Below are 17,660 nucleotides of genomic sequence, written 5' to 3' on the forward strand. Positions count from 1 at the left end.
CCTAAAAGTGAAAATGTTATTCAACTGGTCATAACACTGCTGGCCACCTGGCCCCAAGTCTGAGGGTATTATTATGGCATAAAACACATGTACAAACATAAAAACTGTGCGGTGTGAATTGGTTACAAGGTGAATGTTTAGATGACTTACAAGGATAATATTAAATGCAACATATCTTTGATAAATGAAAGAAATATGATGTGGCCAACACAAATACATGCAGAAACACAACAGTTTTCTCAGATGTTCAAAGCAACATCTGTACCAGTACCATCGCTTATATCAAATTTTTAATTGGGTTCCAAAATCCTACACAATACTTTTCTCATACTTTCATTTCAGGACATTAATTTTTTACAGCATCACATTCAATTATGAACAAATTTTTTTTATTTTATATATATATATATATATATATATATATATATATATATATATATATATATATATATATATATATATATATATATATATATATATATATATATATATATATATATATATCAGCATTAGTGGCTTCACATACAATGGATGGATAAAAAATGTTTGGTTCATAATTGAATATTATCCTGAATATGACGCAGAATATGATACAAACTCACTCAGGAATCCAAATATTGTTTGGACAATTAACTCCAAATATGTCAATTACAAGGTTATCTTTTCAAATGTGTGTGTTCATCTCAGGCATTACCTCAATCTCACATGCCCATCCTTAACTAATGGTGATGCATGTTATTAGATCTTTTTATGTGCGTCACTTACATCCCATGAGAGCTAGTCTGAAACAGGTCAGTTTGTATGAGGGAAGGCATGTGTGTATGTACATCCACCTACACATACTGATGTATGAGGTAGACGCTCCTGTCTAGACTCTTAGCTCAGCGTTAACATTAATCATTTACAGCATGTTTCCATGTTTTCCAGCTCTTCTAAGTACTACAATATACATTATTTATATATAAAACTATACTTGAATATCCTGTTTAAACCGAATAAGCTGGCAGAGGGAGGGAAAGATAAAGAGTGAGCCAGACGGAGAGAGATTGGGATAACATGAAAATATATCATGTCACCCACCGAGAGTTGTGGTTTAGTTCCTGGGAAATGTCATCCACCATGTCGTTCTCAGATGCTTCGTGTGCCATGGCCTTACAAAGCTTACATGCCACCAAGGCTTTGGCCATGGCCTCTTCACCATGCTGCCAAAAGAACAGCGCCATCTTCTGACGTTTCATGAGCACAGCCCACACCATCAGCTCGTGGAAGGGGAAAGGGAAGTGGTTGATTTCTGGGTCGTCCAAATCGATGTCTACCTCTTCCTCTCGTTTACGTGTCGTCTTCTGACGACCTCTTCGGATTGGCATGTCATCCTAGTGGGGAAACAGAAGCATCTGTATAAAAGTATTTCTTAGGGATTTTTCAGATCTTTTCTGTATAGAAGGAAAACATTATGCATATATGTGGTTTGGATTGTAAATACTGATCACAAGTGTCAGCCAAGAAATTTGAAAGTTTTACATGATGTAAACCTCTGAAGAACACTTTGGTTCGACTGCATCTAGACGCCTAAACTGATCTTCTATAAATGCTTGGGAAGTTATATTTTGAAGAGACAAGCTAGAGCACAATGTGCCAAATACTAAACAATCTAGATAACGCAGAGCGGGTATGGGCTCATGTACATCTCCGCATGATTTTAAACATAATTTAACTTCTTTATAATATAGTTTCAGTTCAATTAATAGTAAAAAAACCTTACAAGAGGTAAATTTATTGGCTTTTCACCAAGTTGGCTCTCTGTCTCTGGAGACATAGCTGCTGCCAGTCAGTCATTAAATGACATAATTTCACATTTAGACTGTTGAAAACAGCTAAATCCATTTGAAAAATAACTTTCAGTGCAAGAGATCAGCTGGACATAAAAGATTGCAGAGCAGTAAAATATTCAGCAATTACAGATAGTGACAAATATCTGGTATAAGCTAGCAAATTTCAGTGATATTCAGAAATGAAATTATCGCAATGCTTGAAATGATTGCAAGTATTACAAAAGAAACCCTTCAGGGTTCACAGCTGTCACCCTTTAACAGCAGTATTTCTGACATACATACTGGCTAGATGATAAATAGGCTTTGTGAAGATAGAAAGGTAATGGCGTGGCAAAAACAACAGAGAACACACACCGACACATGGGGGATAAATTCACAACATACAGAAAAACAAAGGAATGTTTGTTCCATGCGTATAAATACCTCCGAGGAACAGTGCTTTGTGAAGCTTTAAGAAATTACACCACACACCACATGAATCTGATCAGGTCATCCATAGCTTATTCAGCTGAATACAGCAGGACTGCTTTGAAATGCACTGCAAGATATATATGCATTTAAACTGTCTGGAGCATGAGTCTCCAGCTTTTTAAAAAGTCCATAAATCTGAGAAAAAGCTGTAAACCAAAATGACTTTGTTTTGTTTTATTGGCTGTTTGTGTGAAAAGCACTCAGCTGACTCAGAAATGTATAAAACTAACCAGCAAAATAGATTAAATATACATCTAGAGCTTCCCTTCATCTACTGAGAGGCACACGGCACACATGAGCACACTTATTTAGATGAGTAAACTGTAGATCAGTTAAGTGAAGAGGCTTGAGAGATAAGGGTTAGGAACAGTGAAGGAATGACTAAATAACAACCATGATTGGATCAAGACTCACCTCCATCCCCAGCAGTTTCAGAGCCTTGGGCTAGAAATGAAAAAGAAACATTAACACACAGCGAGACCTTGTTGAATGTATTTTATAGCACACTTTACTTTTTATGCACAAGACTTACAGGCCAAGAAGATCCTTTAAACAGAGTAAATCACTGACTTTTATTTGCATGCTTCAAAATGGAACTGATACTTAGGGATGGCACTTTGTGCTCATTTGAGTGACTGTATATATGGCAATAATATCTAATCCTTTTCTGCTTGCATGTATTAAATGAATTTATATTTGTAGATCTGGTACAGTACTGTGTATCTGCATTAAAGCAGGGCATGTATGAATTATGTATTCATGAGCCATCATCTGAGTTGGTAAAAATAACCCAAATCTCTTGTGGGGATTCTGATATCTACATCTATTTCAAGACTTTGTTCTTCCTTAACATGTGTTTATGTGTGCATGCACATAACTATGTGGCTGTGCATTCACTTGGTCTAGAAAATCCCAGTTAAAGTGGAGGTGACTCTGTCTTTCTTTGTCTCTCATTTTGCCTCCTTGCTCTGTCTCTCCTGTTTCTTACCTCAAACGTTATCTGTGCCTTTCCAGCTGCTTTGTGGCTACCATGCAGTCTTGTACAGTAAGATAAACAGATGCACAAAGGTTCACATACACACTTGCACACAACGCTCACAATCACACGACTGAATGTGCAAATACCAAAGTGCATCATTAAGTATTGTGTTTTATACAGTTATGCATGTTTACATTTTCCTCACAAGTGTGCAGGTTTTCGAGGCAGAATGAGAAAACAGAATGTGAAATGTATATAATGTGCAACATGTGCAGCAGTATAAAACACAACCATCAAACAAAGCACGATTTCAGAGATCACTTTGTCACTTTGGTTGTGTGTACTAATCACCAAGAAAACTTGCTGGTGGGGTTGTAATGAACTGTGTGCAGTTTGATGATGATGACGGCGCATAATGAAGAGCAACTGCTACACAAAGATGATTTGTTGCATTAGGCTTATGATAGGGCATGCAATGTTCCTACTTTACTTGATGTGTAAATGAATAACAGGGGAAGCAATGCTCATATATTTAACCTGTGCTGATCAACAGCACCCTGACACACAAATAAAAGCTAAATTTGTGTAAGTATGTGCATATTAACTAAATTCTTCTCAGTTGAAACCCAAAATTAATCCCTTAAACATATTGGTGCCTTTTTCTGATTTCAGGCAATTACACTTACATAAGTAATTATGCACTTAGATATATTTAGATAGCACCAAATCACAGGCTTGGTGACACTGGGAAGGAAAAACTCCCTTCTAACAGAAAGAAGTCTCCATTTTTGTTTATTTTTTTCATGTTGTAACTCTGGTTTTTGTGATAAATTCAAAAAGTGCAGCATAAATGTTGGACTCAGTCATTTTTATTCCTACCTATTTTTCTGCTGTACTTTCAGACTAATATTTTTCTGGAATTGGTATTGATAAAAAACAAAATTACTAAAAACCGCTCCCATCTTTTTGTCCAAAAAAAGTCACGTGTCTCACTGACCTCCCACTGCAGATCTCCTTTTCTGCCATTTGTCAGGTAAAAATCATCAAAACTTGCATCTAAAAGTTAATTAATTACCATCCGCAAAGCGCAGCTGACCTTTAGACTCTCTGATAAATATGTTAGTATAAGAAATATATTATTATCCACTTATCCTTATGAGGACACGTTTGATAATGAGGCTCATTTAGCTGGTGCTGCTCCTTGGATTAATGACAGTAGATCTGAAATTGATTAAACACTAAGAGGATAATTCAGGTGAGACTCATTCACTCACCCTCTTGGGTCCGAAGAGGTTATGGTATAGAGTTCGGAACCTCTTCCTGGTGTAGTTACACCGATATGCCCCGCCCATGAGGTATTCAATGACCAGTCCAATGTCAATGAGGCTGATCCGGTAGTCCGGGGGCAGGTTTCCCTAAAAACCAAACAGGGTTAACAGGCAACGACCCACACCGACTGATTAACACAGGAAGGGAAACAAGAGTACAAAACAAAATCACACAGCCATATACACTCACTGCACAAAATCCATATCAAACTGTTTTTGGCTATGAAAGAAAACTTGATTATCTGATTCACCTTGAAGTAGATCCAACTGAACCCTGGATACTCTTGCTTGGAAAGAACACATAATGTCAGTGAATAAACGGCATGATAAGCAAGAGCAGGAGAAATGAGATACACAGAAACTCTCGGGCAAGATCTCTCTTCCAGTCTCTTTAATAAATTGTTGTCTCAACCAGACTGTTGTTCTGTTTGGCTTTTGATATTTACACGGGTCTTGTTTTCCATGTAGAAACGTGAAACAGTTTTATCAATACTGTAAGCAAAAAAATGAAAAAATGAAGTTGTTTTTAAAAAAAGGATCACAGTTTCAGGGATCCCATTACTCTTTCTACAATGTGACACGATAAAGCCCCAAAGTGCAAGTCTTTTATATTCAATAGAGGAGCTGAAAATGAGGAGAGAATTAAATCTCAGGTGCAGCGTGAATTAGAGAGTGTAATTTCTGAGGACAATTACAAAGCATGTAAAAAAAAAAAAAGTGAATGATTTGTCATAATTTGCATTTAGGCATGTAATGAGATCTTCACAGTGAGGTTCAATGCAGTCTCGAGGAGAAGAAAGGAGAAGGAAAGTATAAATGACTCATTAGCCTGGAAGAGAGTGGAAAGATAGACGGACAGCTATTAACATGGAAGGTGAGACTCACTATTGAAACAGAAGCACCTTCACATGTGGACTATAACCATGTCGACACTCGCTATTCCTCCTCATGCCCTCAACATCAACCCTGCAGCAATTACCCTGGCAGCCACTGCTCCTTTGAGACACCAGTTACCTGTCATGACTGTTCTTCAATCAGATGTGGTATCCTAGAAATCCACTGTGTGCTACCCATCACTGTTTCATGGATGAAAATAAGTATATCCACTAGAAACTGTTGACTTTTTTAGCACTTGTAAATAAGAAAGCATTTGATTCTAAAATGTGGTTTCTTTATCTTTTCTAACATTTAATTGCTAACAATTACTTGATATTCTTCTGTGGTAAAAGTAAGTACAAAAAACCCAACACAAAAGACTTAAATAGGATTAACCTCTGTGTGCTCAAGGGAATTTGTAAATTTAAAGGCACAAATCTTTCCATTTTCTTGCAGTCACCATTTCAAATTTCACCCACAATTTGTTTTTGATGCAATTCAAATCTGAGCCCAGAGAACATTACTCCAAAAATCTTTAACCTTTAAATGCATCCCATGATTCTGAACCGCTTAAGTTCAAGTAATAGTTTTCTAAATGAGTTCATCAGTCTTTTACATTGCTGTGGAAGAATTCAGCCCCATTCTTCTTCTGTCACAGTTCATGTGACAAAATATTTGGAGGCGGCTAACTGAGACTGCTCACTGCCTAAATTTACTGAGGCTGCCCAGTTGAACGATTTCATTCAAACTATTTAGAGACCTTTTTATGTCCCTTGTTAGACTTGTAGGTATTTACAGGACTCTGGACTGGACTCTGCTAGTGCATCTCAAAAAATGAGAGTATTGTGAAAAACTTTTTTTTCATTGTAATTTAATTCAAACAGGTAAACTTTCATGTAAATGTAAAGTAAATTATTTCAAGTCAGATGCTAAGTGCTGCTGGAAAATGAAAAGTAATAAGCATTTCCATGAAGATGGAAATCTCCTGGTAGATGGCTGTGTTGACTTTGGACTTGATAAAACACAATCCACCGACAACAACCAACAACCGCAGATGATCCCAAATCATCACAGACTGCAGAAACTTCACACTGGACTTCAGACAGCTTGGATTCTGTGCCTCTCTTCAGACTCCTTGACCTTGATCTCTAAATCTAATACAAAATTTACTTTCATCTAAAAAAAAAAAGAACTTTGCACTTCTGAGCAACCGTCCAGTTCTGTTTTTCTCCTTGGGCCAGGTAAGAGACTTCTAATTTTGTCTCTTGTTCAGGAGTGGGTTGATATTAGAAATGTAACAGTTGAAAACCTTTTCCTAAAAACATCTGCGCGTGGTGCTCTTGATGCACTGATACCAGCCTCTGTCCAGTCCTTGTGAAGCTTTCCCAAGTTGTTGAACTGACTTTTCTCGACAGTCTTCTCATTTCTGTTTTTGTTAACTTTCCCTTTCCAGGCAACTCTTCATTAATGTGGTTTGCTACAGCACTCTGCAAACAGGCAGCCTTTTCTGAGGCTTACCCTCCTTGTGGAAAGTTATCTGGACAACTGCCAAGTCAGCAGGCGTTTTCTGTATTTATACTGTTTGAATAGTGATTTGCTCAAATTTGAAATTAAATATTTTAATTTGTATTTTCACGAGCTATGAGCCATAATAGGAAAATAAAAACAAACTTTTTCACACTATGATAAGTTTTTGAGATGCACTAGCATGTTGTTTGTTTGACTTTATCACCTTTACCTGAAGACAAATTTTCAAAGAGGATCAATGATGTTGGAAAAGTCATGGCATGTACTTTAAAAAAAAAAAAAAAAAAAACTTCAATAATAATTGTTCTCCACTCTCTTACACTAATAAATGAATGTGCAGTATATACACATGTACCAGCAAGTAGCTGTTGATCTCTCCTGTAATTGGTGTTAAAGGTCAAGCTAATAGCTTCTATGAATGCACTCTGAGCTCTTACAGAACAGTTCTTAATATTCTTGTGTAGTTAGCTTTGAGTCCTAGCGGACTTACTAATGATTAACTGAAACTTTTAAAACTTGCCTCTAACATTTACGGCTCTAGTTTAAACCAGGTGCTTTGACAAAGGTACCTTTTGCCCAAACCATGTGAACCTCTCTGATGATAATTGTAAAGACATTGGTGAAATATATACTGTGCTGTGTACTGGAGCCACATTTCTTACCCTTCTTAGCTATCTCCTGAGCTCTCAGTTTGTAAATAGCAAAGCAAACTGAGGGTAAAAAGCACACTGCTACTACATTAGGATGCCTTCCCAACCCCTGTTTGAAAAGCAACACTAAAGCCACAACCTGTACATAAAGCTACAATGTTCATTTACTCTGCTATTCATTTGATTATTTACTAGGTGTAGTACAGAAACCCATTTCTATGACGATCGCTTTTCTTGATCTGCAGACTGAACTTGAATACAGCCTGCATTCACCCATAGCGCTGATATTAGCAAAATACCTGCAATTTAAATCTAATTAATAGCCATTAAATGCCAGCGGTAAAGCCTAACAGTCTTCAAAGACCAATGAAAAAGAAAGGAAGCAGCTATGACATGAAGATCTAAATTTAAATCTAATTAGCACCATACCATGATAGAACAGTGACACACAAACACTCAGCAACACTATTGCAATTACACACAGCTCTGCAGAAAGGAGATGGTAACGTTATGCCATGCACTACAGTGTATGTTTTGCACATTGGTGAAATGGTGCAGTGAGATGGCAGTTACTGTACGCTGCGTGTTCCTGCTTTCTACACCAGCATGAGATCGAAGTTTGTGCAAAGATAGGGGAAGAAGTAAAGGAGGGGAGATTACAGACACTTTCAGAGGCGCATGTGGCGTCACTGCAATTAGTAACACTATAATTAATGAGCATGTCTCCATGCTAATGGTAATGGTTGTTGACCTCTCTATCATCTCTCAAAACTATAATATGTGCTGAATGTAAAATATATGCTGTCACCTTTTATCATGAGCAATTTTAAGGCACCATAGAAGTTTGTTTTTTGTTTGTTTTTTTTTTTGGGGGGGGGGGGGGGGGGTTAAGCTTTTTTTTGCTATCTAATATATAGTAAACATTTAAAAACAAACAAAAAAGATTTTACATTGGTTTCAGAGGAAAAGAAAAAAAAAACCTTGTGTAGGCTATGACATGCCAGAGCTTTTTCTGTCATTTTACACATTTTTTCCTTACAATTTAAGCCCGAAGTCATGCAGTGACATTTTTTAATGTACTGAAGCACATTTCTGTATCATGTACAAAAACTGAGACGTGCTGCTGAAATTACACTTCTTTTTCCTATATTAAAATATCTCACAGATTAAATGTGCAGTTACACTTCTTCACATGTGGCCCACAATGTAAAATGAGTTTGACACCCCTTATTTAAATGTTATAAATGTTTTTCTATCACCCCCCGTAAGCTCTCTGAATCACCTTGTGTCTCAACTATCACTATTCAAGAAATCACGTTACAGGCCATTTAAAATACAAGTTAAAACTAAAACAAACTGTGGGACTACTAAGCTCTTCAGCCTTGCAGCATTTCCATTGTGGTCTCACTTTGCTCAGTATTGCTCCGAGTTCTGAGGATAAAACAATATTTAATACATGTAGTGTTTGTTTACCGTGGTGGTGTGTGCCTTTGATAAAGAAAGGAGTAAACTGAGGAATCATGAGAGGGATGAGAGTCGTGCACAGCACTACATAGCCACTGCAGCCCGCAACTCCAGCTGAAAAAGAAAAGCCGGCCGGCATCTATTTGCAGTTTACAGCAACTAGTGCAAAATGTAGATATATACGGAGTGATGCAAACAGCATAACAACACACACCACAAAAAAAGCAACTGCAACTCTATGGAGTCAAACTTGTCTTCTTTAATATACCACATTCCCATACTGAACAGCAACAGAGCTACTGGGACGGCAGTGATGGTCATACCTTTTTGACATCTCTGACGAGGTGGTACAGCGTGTTTGATGGTCCATGGCGCTGTTGAAAGAAAGAAAAAAGTAACAGAATGAGGTTTTGTTTTTTTTTTAAAGCGTGTTTTCAACACTTTATGCTTGTCATTACCGTGTTATAGAGCTCCTCCAGCCTGGAAAGAGTGAGGAAACGGTGCATGCTGACTCCATTTTCAATCAGTAGCTTGACAAAGTCAACTCTGTCCAGAACTAAGGCATCCAGCATCGCCTGCTCCAGGGAACCAACCTAGGACATACACAGTATACAGTGATATCACATCCTATACACAAGAACTGCATCAAGTATTTCTTCTCATGTAAACAACTTTGAGCATCATGAGCTATTATTGTTATAATTATTAGAGCAGTATTAGCATTAAGTTCAAATTCAACTACTGTGAAACTCAGAGTTGAGACGTCAGTGCGAATAAATCGGGTTCAAACATCCTGTGAATATAAATAATAACACAGTATGTATACATCACATATATTCTGGCTTATACTGTATCTGCTTCTTACAGGCCACTGCTGTCCGTAGATGAAGATCTGACTCCGTGCGATGTCCACTCTGTTCCACGCCAAAGCCAAACTCAGCTGATCTGGGGCTGAAGCATTAGCACCTGGTATGGATTGTTACACATACAAGTTTTTCTTTAGGAGAAACACAGCTATAAAATATAAGTATATATTCTAGTATGTCCTCACTGCCACATCTATATCTTTGATCAATATATCAACATTAATATGTCAGAGTCAACCAAAAGAAATAATTTTTTATGATTATTCTAAATGGACATTGTGTTGATTTATTACTCTGCAGAATTTGTATATTTGTAAAGTGCTGCAGTGGGACTGCCAAGGTTAACGCTCATGAATTATTTTGCTGAAGTGCTTGGCTAAACTGCAAAATGTTATTGTGACAAGACAAAGGTTTGGTCTACTTGAAGCTCTTTTGAAAAGTGTTGTGCCTTTGCTGCGCTTGTCGTCTGTAAAACAGAAGAACCCGTCTTTACTCACTGATATAAGCATTTCTTTAACACTCTACCTCATCCCTGCAGAAAATGTGGAATACACATTTTTCCTTTGATTTCCGTGTCCAAAAACATTTACAGTACTCTGATCCTTCACTTCGATCCTCCAGAAAACATATCAGTAACATAACTAGAAGCCAAAGTAAAGAAACTCCAATGTATACAAATGCAAGATTAAAATGATAATAATAATAACAAAAGAGTGTGAGTGGATTAAATTGAGTGTAATGCTGGGTGGAACAAAATACCTTGTTTACAAGATTTGTGTAAATCTGTTGAGCTATTTTTCTCTAAATGGTGACTGTGACTGAAATTAATATCATAATGAAATTGCACTGTGGTTCGAATGTATTCATGGACCCCTGTCATTTCCTTTTTCTCTCCCCTCTTGTTTTCTGTCGTCTAATACTGTATTTTGGAATTAACTCAGTTTTTCAAGGTTGCATAAAAAAAAAGCACTTACAGCATTTGAAGTGACTAGACAGTCAGTCCATGAGAGATATTAGTTTTTGTCGTTGTACCTGTTTGTACCAACACATCTCAGCAAATGCTGACTAATGAGGCGTAATTCAAGATCACAGCCTGCTGTTCCCAACAATACGTAGTGCAAACAGAGAAAAACAAGAAAAACACAAAGGAAGAAATTGATTTTTTTAGCCTTCTGACAAATCAACTGTAAGTTAAAGCACAATAATATCCCCGGTTTGACAAGATGGTGTGATTTTTATTAAGAATCCCAATATCATCACTTTACAGCCTGCTCTCTCTGACTTCAAGGCTTGTGCTGCATCACTAGAGCTTAATGGAGTGAGTTCTGACCGAGTCCCACTGATAATAAGCAGTGCCCACTAATAGGAGTTTTAGGGGATATGTGTATATATTAAAAGGAAAGGAGGTCCTGCTTTATCAAAGGCCTGCGACTTCATTCTCTCTGCCTGCAGGGTTGGAATGAAGTCAACTGACTTTATGTACCCAATCTTTAGGATATTGACTACCCCAGACAGCAGGCCATCAATTACTCCCACCTCACCACACTTGCACCATCTGTGTGTAGTTGCTGTTTCCTCTCTGCGAGGTCTCCTTCCACTTTTCTTAATCTTTCTATCGTTCTTACAGAGGCTTGCGCTCACCCCTTAAATTCTCTTTCTTCGATTCTTGCTCAGTTCGCTCCACTCTGTGCATTCCTGACTGTGATGTTTTGTTTTTTTGTTGAGCCCCAGGCAGTGGCTTAGTTCCTTGGCGAAGGAGTCTAATCCAGTGTTTTAAAAAGCTCTCAGGCAGGATGTGACCGATTTCATTTTACACTAAAAGCCTTGAACACATCTCATTCATGCAGCTGCAGAATGAGAATTGCATCTGAAATGGCCCCCGTGCTGTTGACCATAAGACAATTTTGCCCCTAACTCATTTTTAATTTTTCTAATTTCTTTTTAATTATGTTCTTTTTGCTATTTTGCCTTATTGCTCTTTGATTTCACATTCTTCCTTCACTTATTCACAAAAGCTTCTCTAACAATGTGAATAGACATGAATAGCAGATCTCATTAAACACAATAACCTTATGTATATATAGAAAAGGTAACAGAATGGGAGAAAAAGAGTTTGGAATGAAGATAATTAATGGATGGGCCAAAGAAATTATTCATCATGACTGCAAGCTACTCTTTTGCACTTTTTCCTTGTCTGTGGACTGGCATGTTCCTCTAGGGAACAATTCCTGAGACAGCCAATCATATGTGTTGAATTTCTAAGCACTCCCACAGGAATCACTGATCCTTGGCATGCAGGCATGATGTCTGTACTTCTAGTCTCTAGTGTGTGTGTGTATGTGAGTGTGTGACAGGAAGAGAAAATGCATGCAATCTCCTGTGAGCATAGAAGAAGCAACAGAAACCACAATCAATACAACCTACTGAACAACCAATTGAGCAAATGGATCCATGGATCCCCTCTCTCTCCCACTCGTGTGTGTGTGTGGTTTACTTTGGTAATTTTTCATTATTATTAACAAATGTATAGGAATTTGTTACAGAACAGCTCGAATATGAGCCTTTTTACAAGTGTACGCACATGAACCAAAGCATTATGTCCACTCACAGTCAATGTATTGGATCTAGGAGAATGGGAAGACTGAGCATTTTTTTTTCCAAGTTCCAAATTTTTGTGCCCAGACAACTGTTCAGAGCATCTCAAAAATAGCAGTACTTGTGAATCATTCATGGCCAGTATTAATGAATACTTACAAACAGTGATTTGGAGAGGAACAAACCATTAAACAGGAAAGGGCTGTTGTGGGATATACCCTAAAAATGTAAACTTCTCCGTGCCAGAGCTACTTTAGAAGTCTTGTAGTCCATAACTCAGTGGGTGTGAAGTGTTTTACTGTCACAGCAAAGACCAACAGCATATGACGCAGGGCTAGTGATAATGGTTTGTTCTTCAGTGTTTCTTTGTGCATATTTCAGTGTCAGTCCTCATGTTGTCGTGCTGATTAAATAGAATGCGTTGCAGTGTGATAAATGGAGGAGGAAACAACAAGGATATGAGCCTTTAAATCACTATTAGTTTGTCTCTGAGGAGCAATTTATGAGATATTTTATAAGGTGATCTGACGTGCAGTCCCAGAGTACTCAGTGGTTCTCCTTTAAAAGAGAGTTTAAACTCCTCGTGGTCCAAATCTTTTGGCCATGACAGCAGCCCTTGAACGGCCATGCCACATAAGGTTCTGTACATGTGTAAATATAAGATATTTTACAACATGAGCTGTGCTTAGATGATATATGGCTTTCACAAAGAACTTTTTTACCTCATGAAAATGTATTTCATAAGTGCAACTTAAATGCAAATATATTCTTCAAAGAAAATGCCACAAAAGACAGGGCACTTACTGGCAGTGTCATCCTGGAATTACTTGTCTCTGGCCACAGAGGTAATGAGCAGCTGTGTTTGCGCTAATTGATGATTTTACAGGTGTTATTTTTATCTCAGGTTTTTAATTAGCATACAAAATGAGAAAGCTGAGCTCACTGTAAGCCTGCCTGTAATGGCTTTAATACTGTAGCTGTTGGGAAACTAGAGCTGCAACCCCTTTGTGTTTAAGTAATTACTTAAACAATTAGACACCTAAATATACACTCACCACTCACTTTGTTAGTTACACCTTGGTAGCATTAGATTGGACCACCTTTTGCTTTCAGGACTGACTTAAAATACTCCTGGAAATACTCCTCAGAGATTTTGGTCCATATTGACATGATAGCATAGTTGCTACAGATTTGCTGGCTGCACATCCATGATGTGAATCTTCCATTTCACCAGATCCCAAAGATGCTCTATTGGATTTAGATCTGGTGACTGTGGAGGCCATTTGGATACACTGAACTCATTGTCATGTTCAAGAAAAAAGTTTGAGGCGATTTGAGCTTTGTGACGTGTCATCATGCTGAAAGCACCCATCAGAAGATGCTTTATACTGCATGTGGTCATAAAGGGATGGGCATTTTCGGCAACAATACTTAGGCGGCTTGTGCCATTTAAACCATGCTCAGCTGGTACAAGGGGCACCAAGCAAGCCAAGAAAATACCCCCACACTATTATGCCAGCACCAGCAGACTGATCCATTGATAAAAGGCAGGAAGGCTCAATGCTTTCATGCTGTTTACGTCAAATTCTGACTCTACTATCAGAATGTTTTGGCAGAAATCTAGACTCAACATAACAGGCAAAGTTTGTCATATCTATAGACCAATTCTGGGGTAACTGTTGATGCTCTGAGCTGACAGGAGTGGCACCTGTTCTTCTGCTTCTGGAAAACCATCTGCTACCAGATTTGATGTGTCTTACGTTTTAAAGTGTTCTTCTGTATATGTTGGCTGTATAATCACTATGTGATTTATTGTTGGCTTCCAATCAGCTTGAAGCAGTCTGTCCATTCTGCTCTGAGCTCTGGGATCAACAGGGAATTTTCACCCAGAGAAATTCAGCTCACCAGATATTTTCGCACAGTTCTCTGAAAATTCTAGAGATGGATTTACGGGAAAATCGCAATGGATCCCAGTTTCTGAAATACTCAGTCCAGCCCGTCTCTTTCCGACAACCATGACTCAAAGTCACTTAAATGTTAAACCTTTGTTTCCTGTTATGATGCTCAGGCTGAACTTCAGCAGGTCGTCTTGACTCTGTCTACACACCTAAAAGCATTGCGTTGCTGCCATGTGACTGGCTGATGAGATCAGACAGATTTCTCTGTGTTTTATTCCAGAGCTATGAGGTGTAACCACAGAAACCTGTGTGATTTGAGCAACTAACTGGAACAGTGTATGAGGAAGGAACGCTTTCTGAAACAGTCATCTTCCCTTCATGTAAAGAAACTGCCAAATAACAACATTTGAGGAGTGAAATTGAAGTCACTCACTGTGGACTCATGCTTCAACAAACACCAAACACACACACGTACCAACATACTCACCTTTGAGTAACGCAGTGAGAATGGCAAGGTCAATGTCTTGATGACCCTCCGATCCCATCCGGAAAACTGTTATCTGTGAGACAATGACCAGACAATGACACACACACACACACACAGAAGAAAGTCAAGGAGACAGAAAAGCGAGAGCGTCTGGGAGTGAGGTGAGGTTGTTCCTGTGAAAGCAAAGCAGCTTTAGTTTTGAGTCATGTGATTCTTGTTGGAGCAAATGTCTTAATGTATGCTCATAGCATATAAAGAAAGTAATATAGCTACATCGTGTGTGCTCTTATTTGCTGGATTAAACTGCTTCACTAAAAACACTTCTGCTGAGGTGCTTGGTGGAGGAAAAGGGGAGAGCTGACGAAATCCTCTCATGTACTGTACGGTAGTCCCCCTCTCTCTTGGCTCTTATAGAGAGAACTCCACAAGCAGCCTGTTCACTGGAAAGAGGGAATGAAGGGATTTGCTGAGGAGGCAACTGAGGAGAACGAGTAAAAACACAAAAGGGAGGAGGTTCAAATGAATAAGAACTGCAGGTTTTCTCCCCTAACACAGTTCATTCTGGTCTTTTTTTCCGCTGTGTCGTACACTTTTCGGATTAGGCTTAAAGGGAATGTTTTACTCACTGCCCAGTTTAGATCTTTATTTGCTGCATATTTTATATCATGTGTGAGAATGAACAAATGGTGCGATGGATGCGAGCTAAAGTCAGCTGAGAGGGTAATTTGAGAAATGCTGTGGGTTTTCTTGATTTTTTTAAAAGTCAGAAATAGCAACAGCGCACACGTAATGGCGTTAGCGTGTGGGCCCACGTGCTCATATGTGTGCATGTGTGAAAGGCACCTTGTGGGAGCATGAGAGAATCCGTGTTCTGAATGCTTGATGAGCTATTCCTCTAATCCCTTACAACCAGCCATCCATCTCCTCCCACCTCCCTCCCCGCAGCACATCTTCTTTCCCATCTACACCCCCACCCCAAATGCCTTCATTTCGTGGGGCTCCAGGAATCCGCAGTCTTTGCTGCTGCTGTTGCCGCTGCATCCCTTGGGCAATGCTGCAATGTTGTAGGCTAACCCTCCTCTTTATCCCTCTATATCTCGTTCCCGCTTTCACACTAAGTGAACACAAGTAATTCAAGTCCACATTGATATTTTACATTATCTGTTTATATTGGCTCTTTGCTCATTTGAACAAAAACTAATTGCTAATAAGGGTAGCTTTTAGGTGCGTGCATGCTCATGTGCATGTGGTGGTCATGTGCCCATCTAATCATGGGGTCTTTCCGGAGGTGAAATAGAAGTGTAATGAGATGTAAAGGTATCGATTGAGATCTTCTTGATACCAGTGAGTCGCTGGTGCAGAGCGTAATTTCATTAGCTTCCTGGAGTTACAGTGCACCTGTGTGCATTTTCATAGTGTGGCCAGTGGCTTGAGCATCATTTACCACAATGCCAGACTCATTGCCTGCACTCTAATAGACACTGACAACACATTTAGGGAGCCATCTGTAGATCCCATGTTAAAGTCTTTCCAAGTGTGCGTGCATGACTATGAGTTTAAGAGACTGATTAGTCTCATCTGTGCTCCTGTGTAGAGGCTTGAAAAAGTCAAATGGCGTATGTGAAATGTGTGACCTTCTGACAACATGATTTACAGAAAGAACTGCTCATACTGACAAAAGGGAAAGAATATCTGAAGGCAGAGAGGGCAGCTAGCTCTACAGCTGTTAAGGGTGTGTTTGGGTGCGTGTCTAATTTCAACCAATCTGGCTTTTTGTCCATTATACCCTGTAGTTATCATTAGTGGGTTGAAGAATTCCCCTACAATCACTCCCTGACACACACACACACATGACTCTTGGTCAAATTCCTTCAGGACTACAATGAAAGATAATGTGGTAGATGAACGATGATTATAGCTTCTGCTCTCTCTTCCACCCAGCATCTTTTTGTCAATCACTAATCTTACAGCAGCCTCTCACTGGCATGCTGCCCCTTCATCCTTTGCCCACTGCCTCATCCCTCGCCACTCCCTCCAATTACATCCCCAAGGTGACCCCGTGCATATGAGCTACCTGCTATGGCTGGGAAACTGCTGCTCAGAAGCTGAGCTACATATCCTCTGAGACAATGCAAGGCTGCTTTAATCTCAGCAATCCCACAGAGAGTCATCAATAAATGTGAGCGAAAGTAAACAGGCAGCTTTTCCTTTTTCTCACCTCATACACTGAAAGACGCTCTTGAGTACTTACTGGGAGCAAACAACTTTAGCACAGTGGTAGACACAGTTTCAATATTTTTGCTCTTCCACTCAAGGCATAAATTCACCCATCTGTTGTGGATTCCAGCTGTCTTTTGACAAGAATAGAGGAACTAAGAAAAGACGCATTAATGACAAGAAGAGGGAGACAAGTGGAGGCAGGGATTGAGAGAAAAGGCGGCAGGAAAGAGGAAGCGTGCGTGAAGCAAATGGAAGCCAGAAGGAGCGAGATGTTGTGTTGGCAAATTGAAGATTGATATGTGAAATTAAAGAGGAACAGGCAGGATTCTTGCATCTTCAGAGGTGCTATGCTGCATACCCTGAGGATCAGAAAACAGCTCTTCATACTCCAGCGAGCTGAGCTGATTGCAAAACATTCATCTTCATTTAACAGGCAAAGATCCTGCTGACACTGGCCAAACACACAA

General features: G+C 39.0%; 1 protein-coding gene across 14 annotated transcripts in view; it reads right to left on the reverse strand.

Annotated features, from left to right (window-relative positions):
• trpm3 (transient receptor potential cation channel, subfamily M, member 3) overlaps nucleotides 1–17,660 on the reverse strand; it is a 147,990-nt gene that overhangs the window by 18,256 nt on the left and 112,074 nt on the right. For 7 of the 14 annotated variants that reach the window (XM_026187092.1, XM_026187101.1, XM_026187096.1 and 4 more), the window contains exons 9-16: nucleotides 14,974–15,046; nucleotides 9,993–10,093; nucleotides 9,586–9,720; nucleotides 9,451–9,501; nucleotides 4,862–4,897; nucleotides 4,557–4,697; nucleotides 2,718–2,747; nucleotides 1,081–1,373 (exon numbers count right to left, since the gene is read on the reverse strand). In XM_026187092.1, coding sequence (XP_026042877.1) covers nucleotides 1,081–1,373; nucleotides 2,718–2,747; nucleotides 4,557–4,697; nucleotides 4,862–4,897; nucleotides 9,451–9,501; nucleotides 9,586–9,720; nucleotides 9,993–10,093; nucleotides 14,974–15,046 — 860 coding nt within the window. The remainder of the gene's footprint in view (nucleotides 1–1,080; nucleotides 1,374–2,717; nucleotides 2,748–4,556; nucleotides 4,698–4,861; nucleotides 4,898–9,450; nucleotides 9,502–9,585; nucleotides 9,721–9,992; nucleotides 10,094–14,973; nucleotides 15,047–17,660) is intronic. The other 7 variants (XM_026187103.1, XM_026187093.1, XM_026187099.1 and 4 more) reach the window with 1 other exon arrangement.

Source organism: Astatotilapia calliptera, chromosome 12 (assembly GCF_900246225.1).
Source record: "Astatotilapia calliptera chromosome 12, fAstCal1.2, whole genome shotgun sequence".
Classification (NCBI taxonomy): Eukaryota; Metazoa; Chordata; class Actinopteri; order Cichliformes; family Cichlidae; genus Astatotilapia; species Astatotilapia calliptera.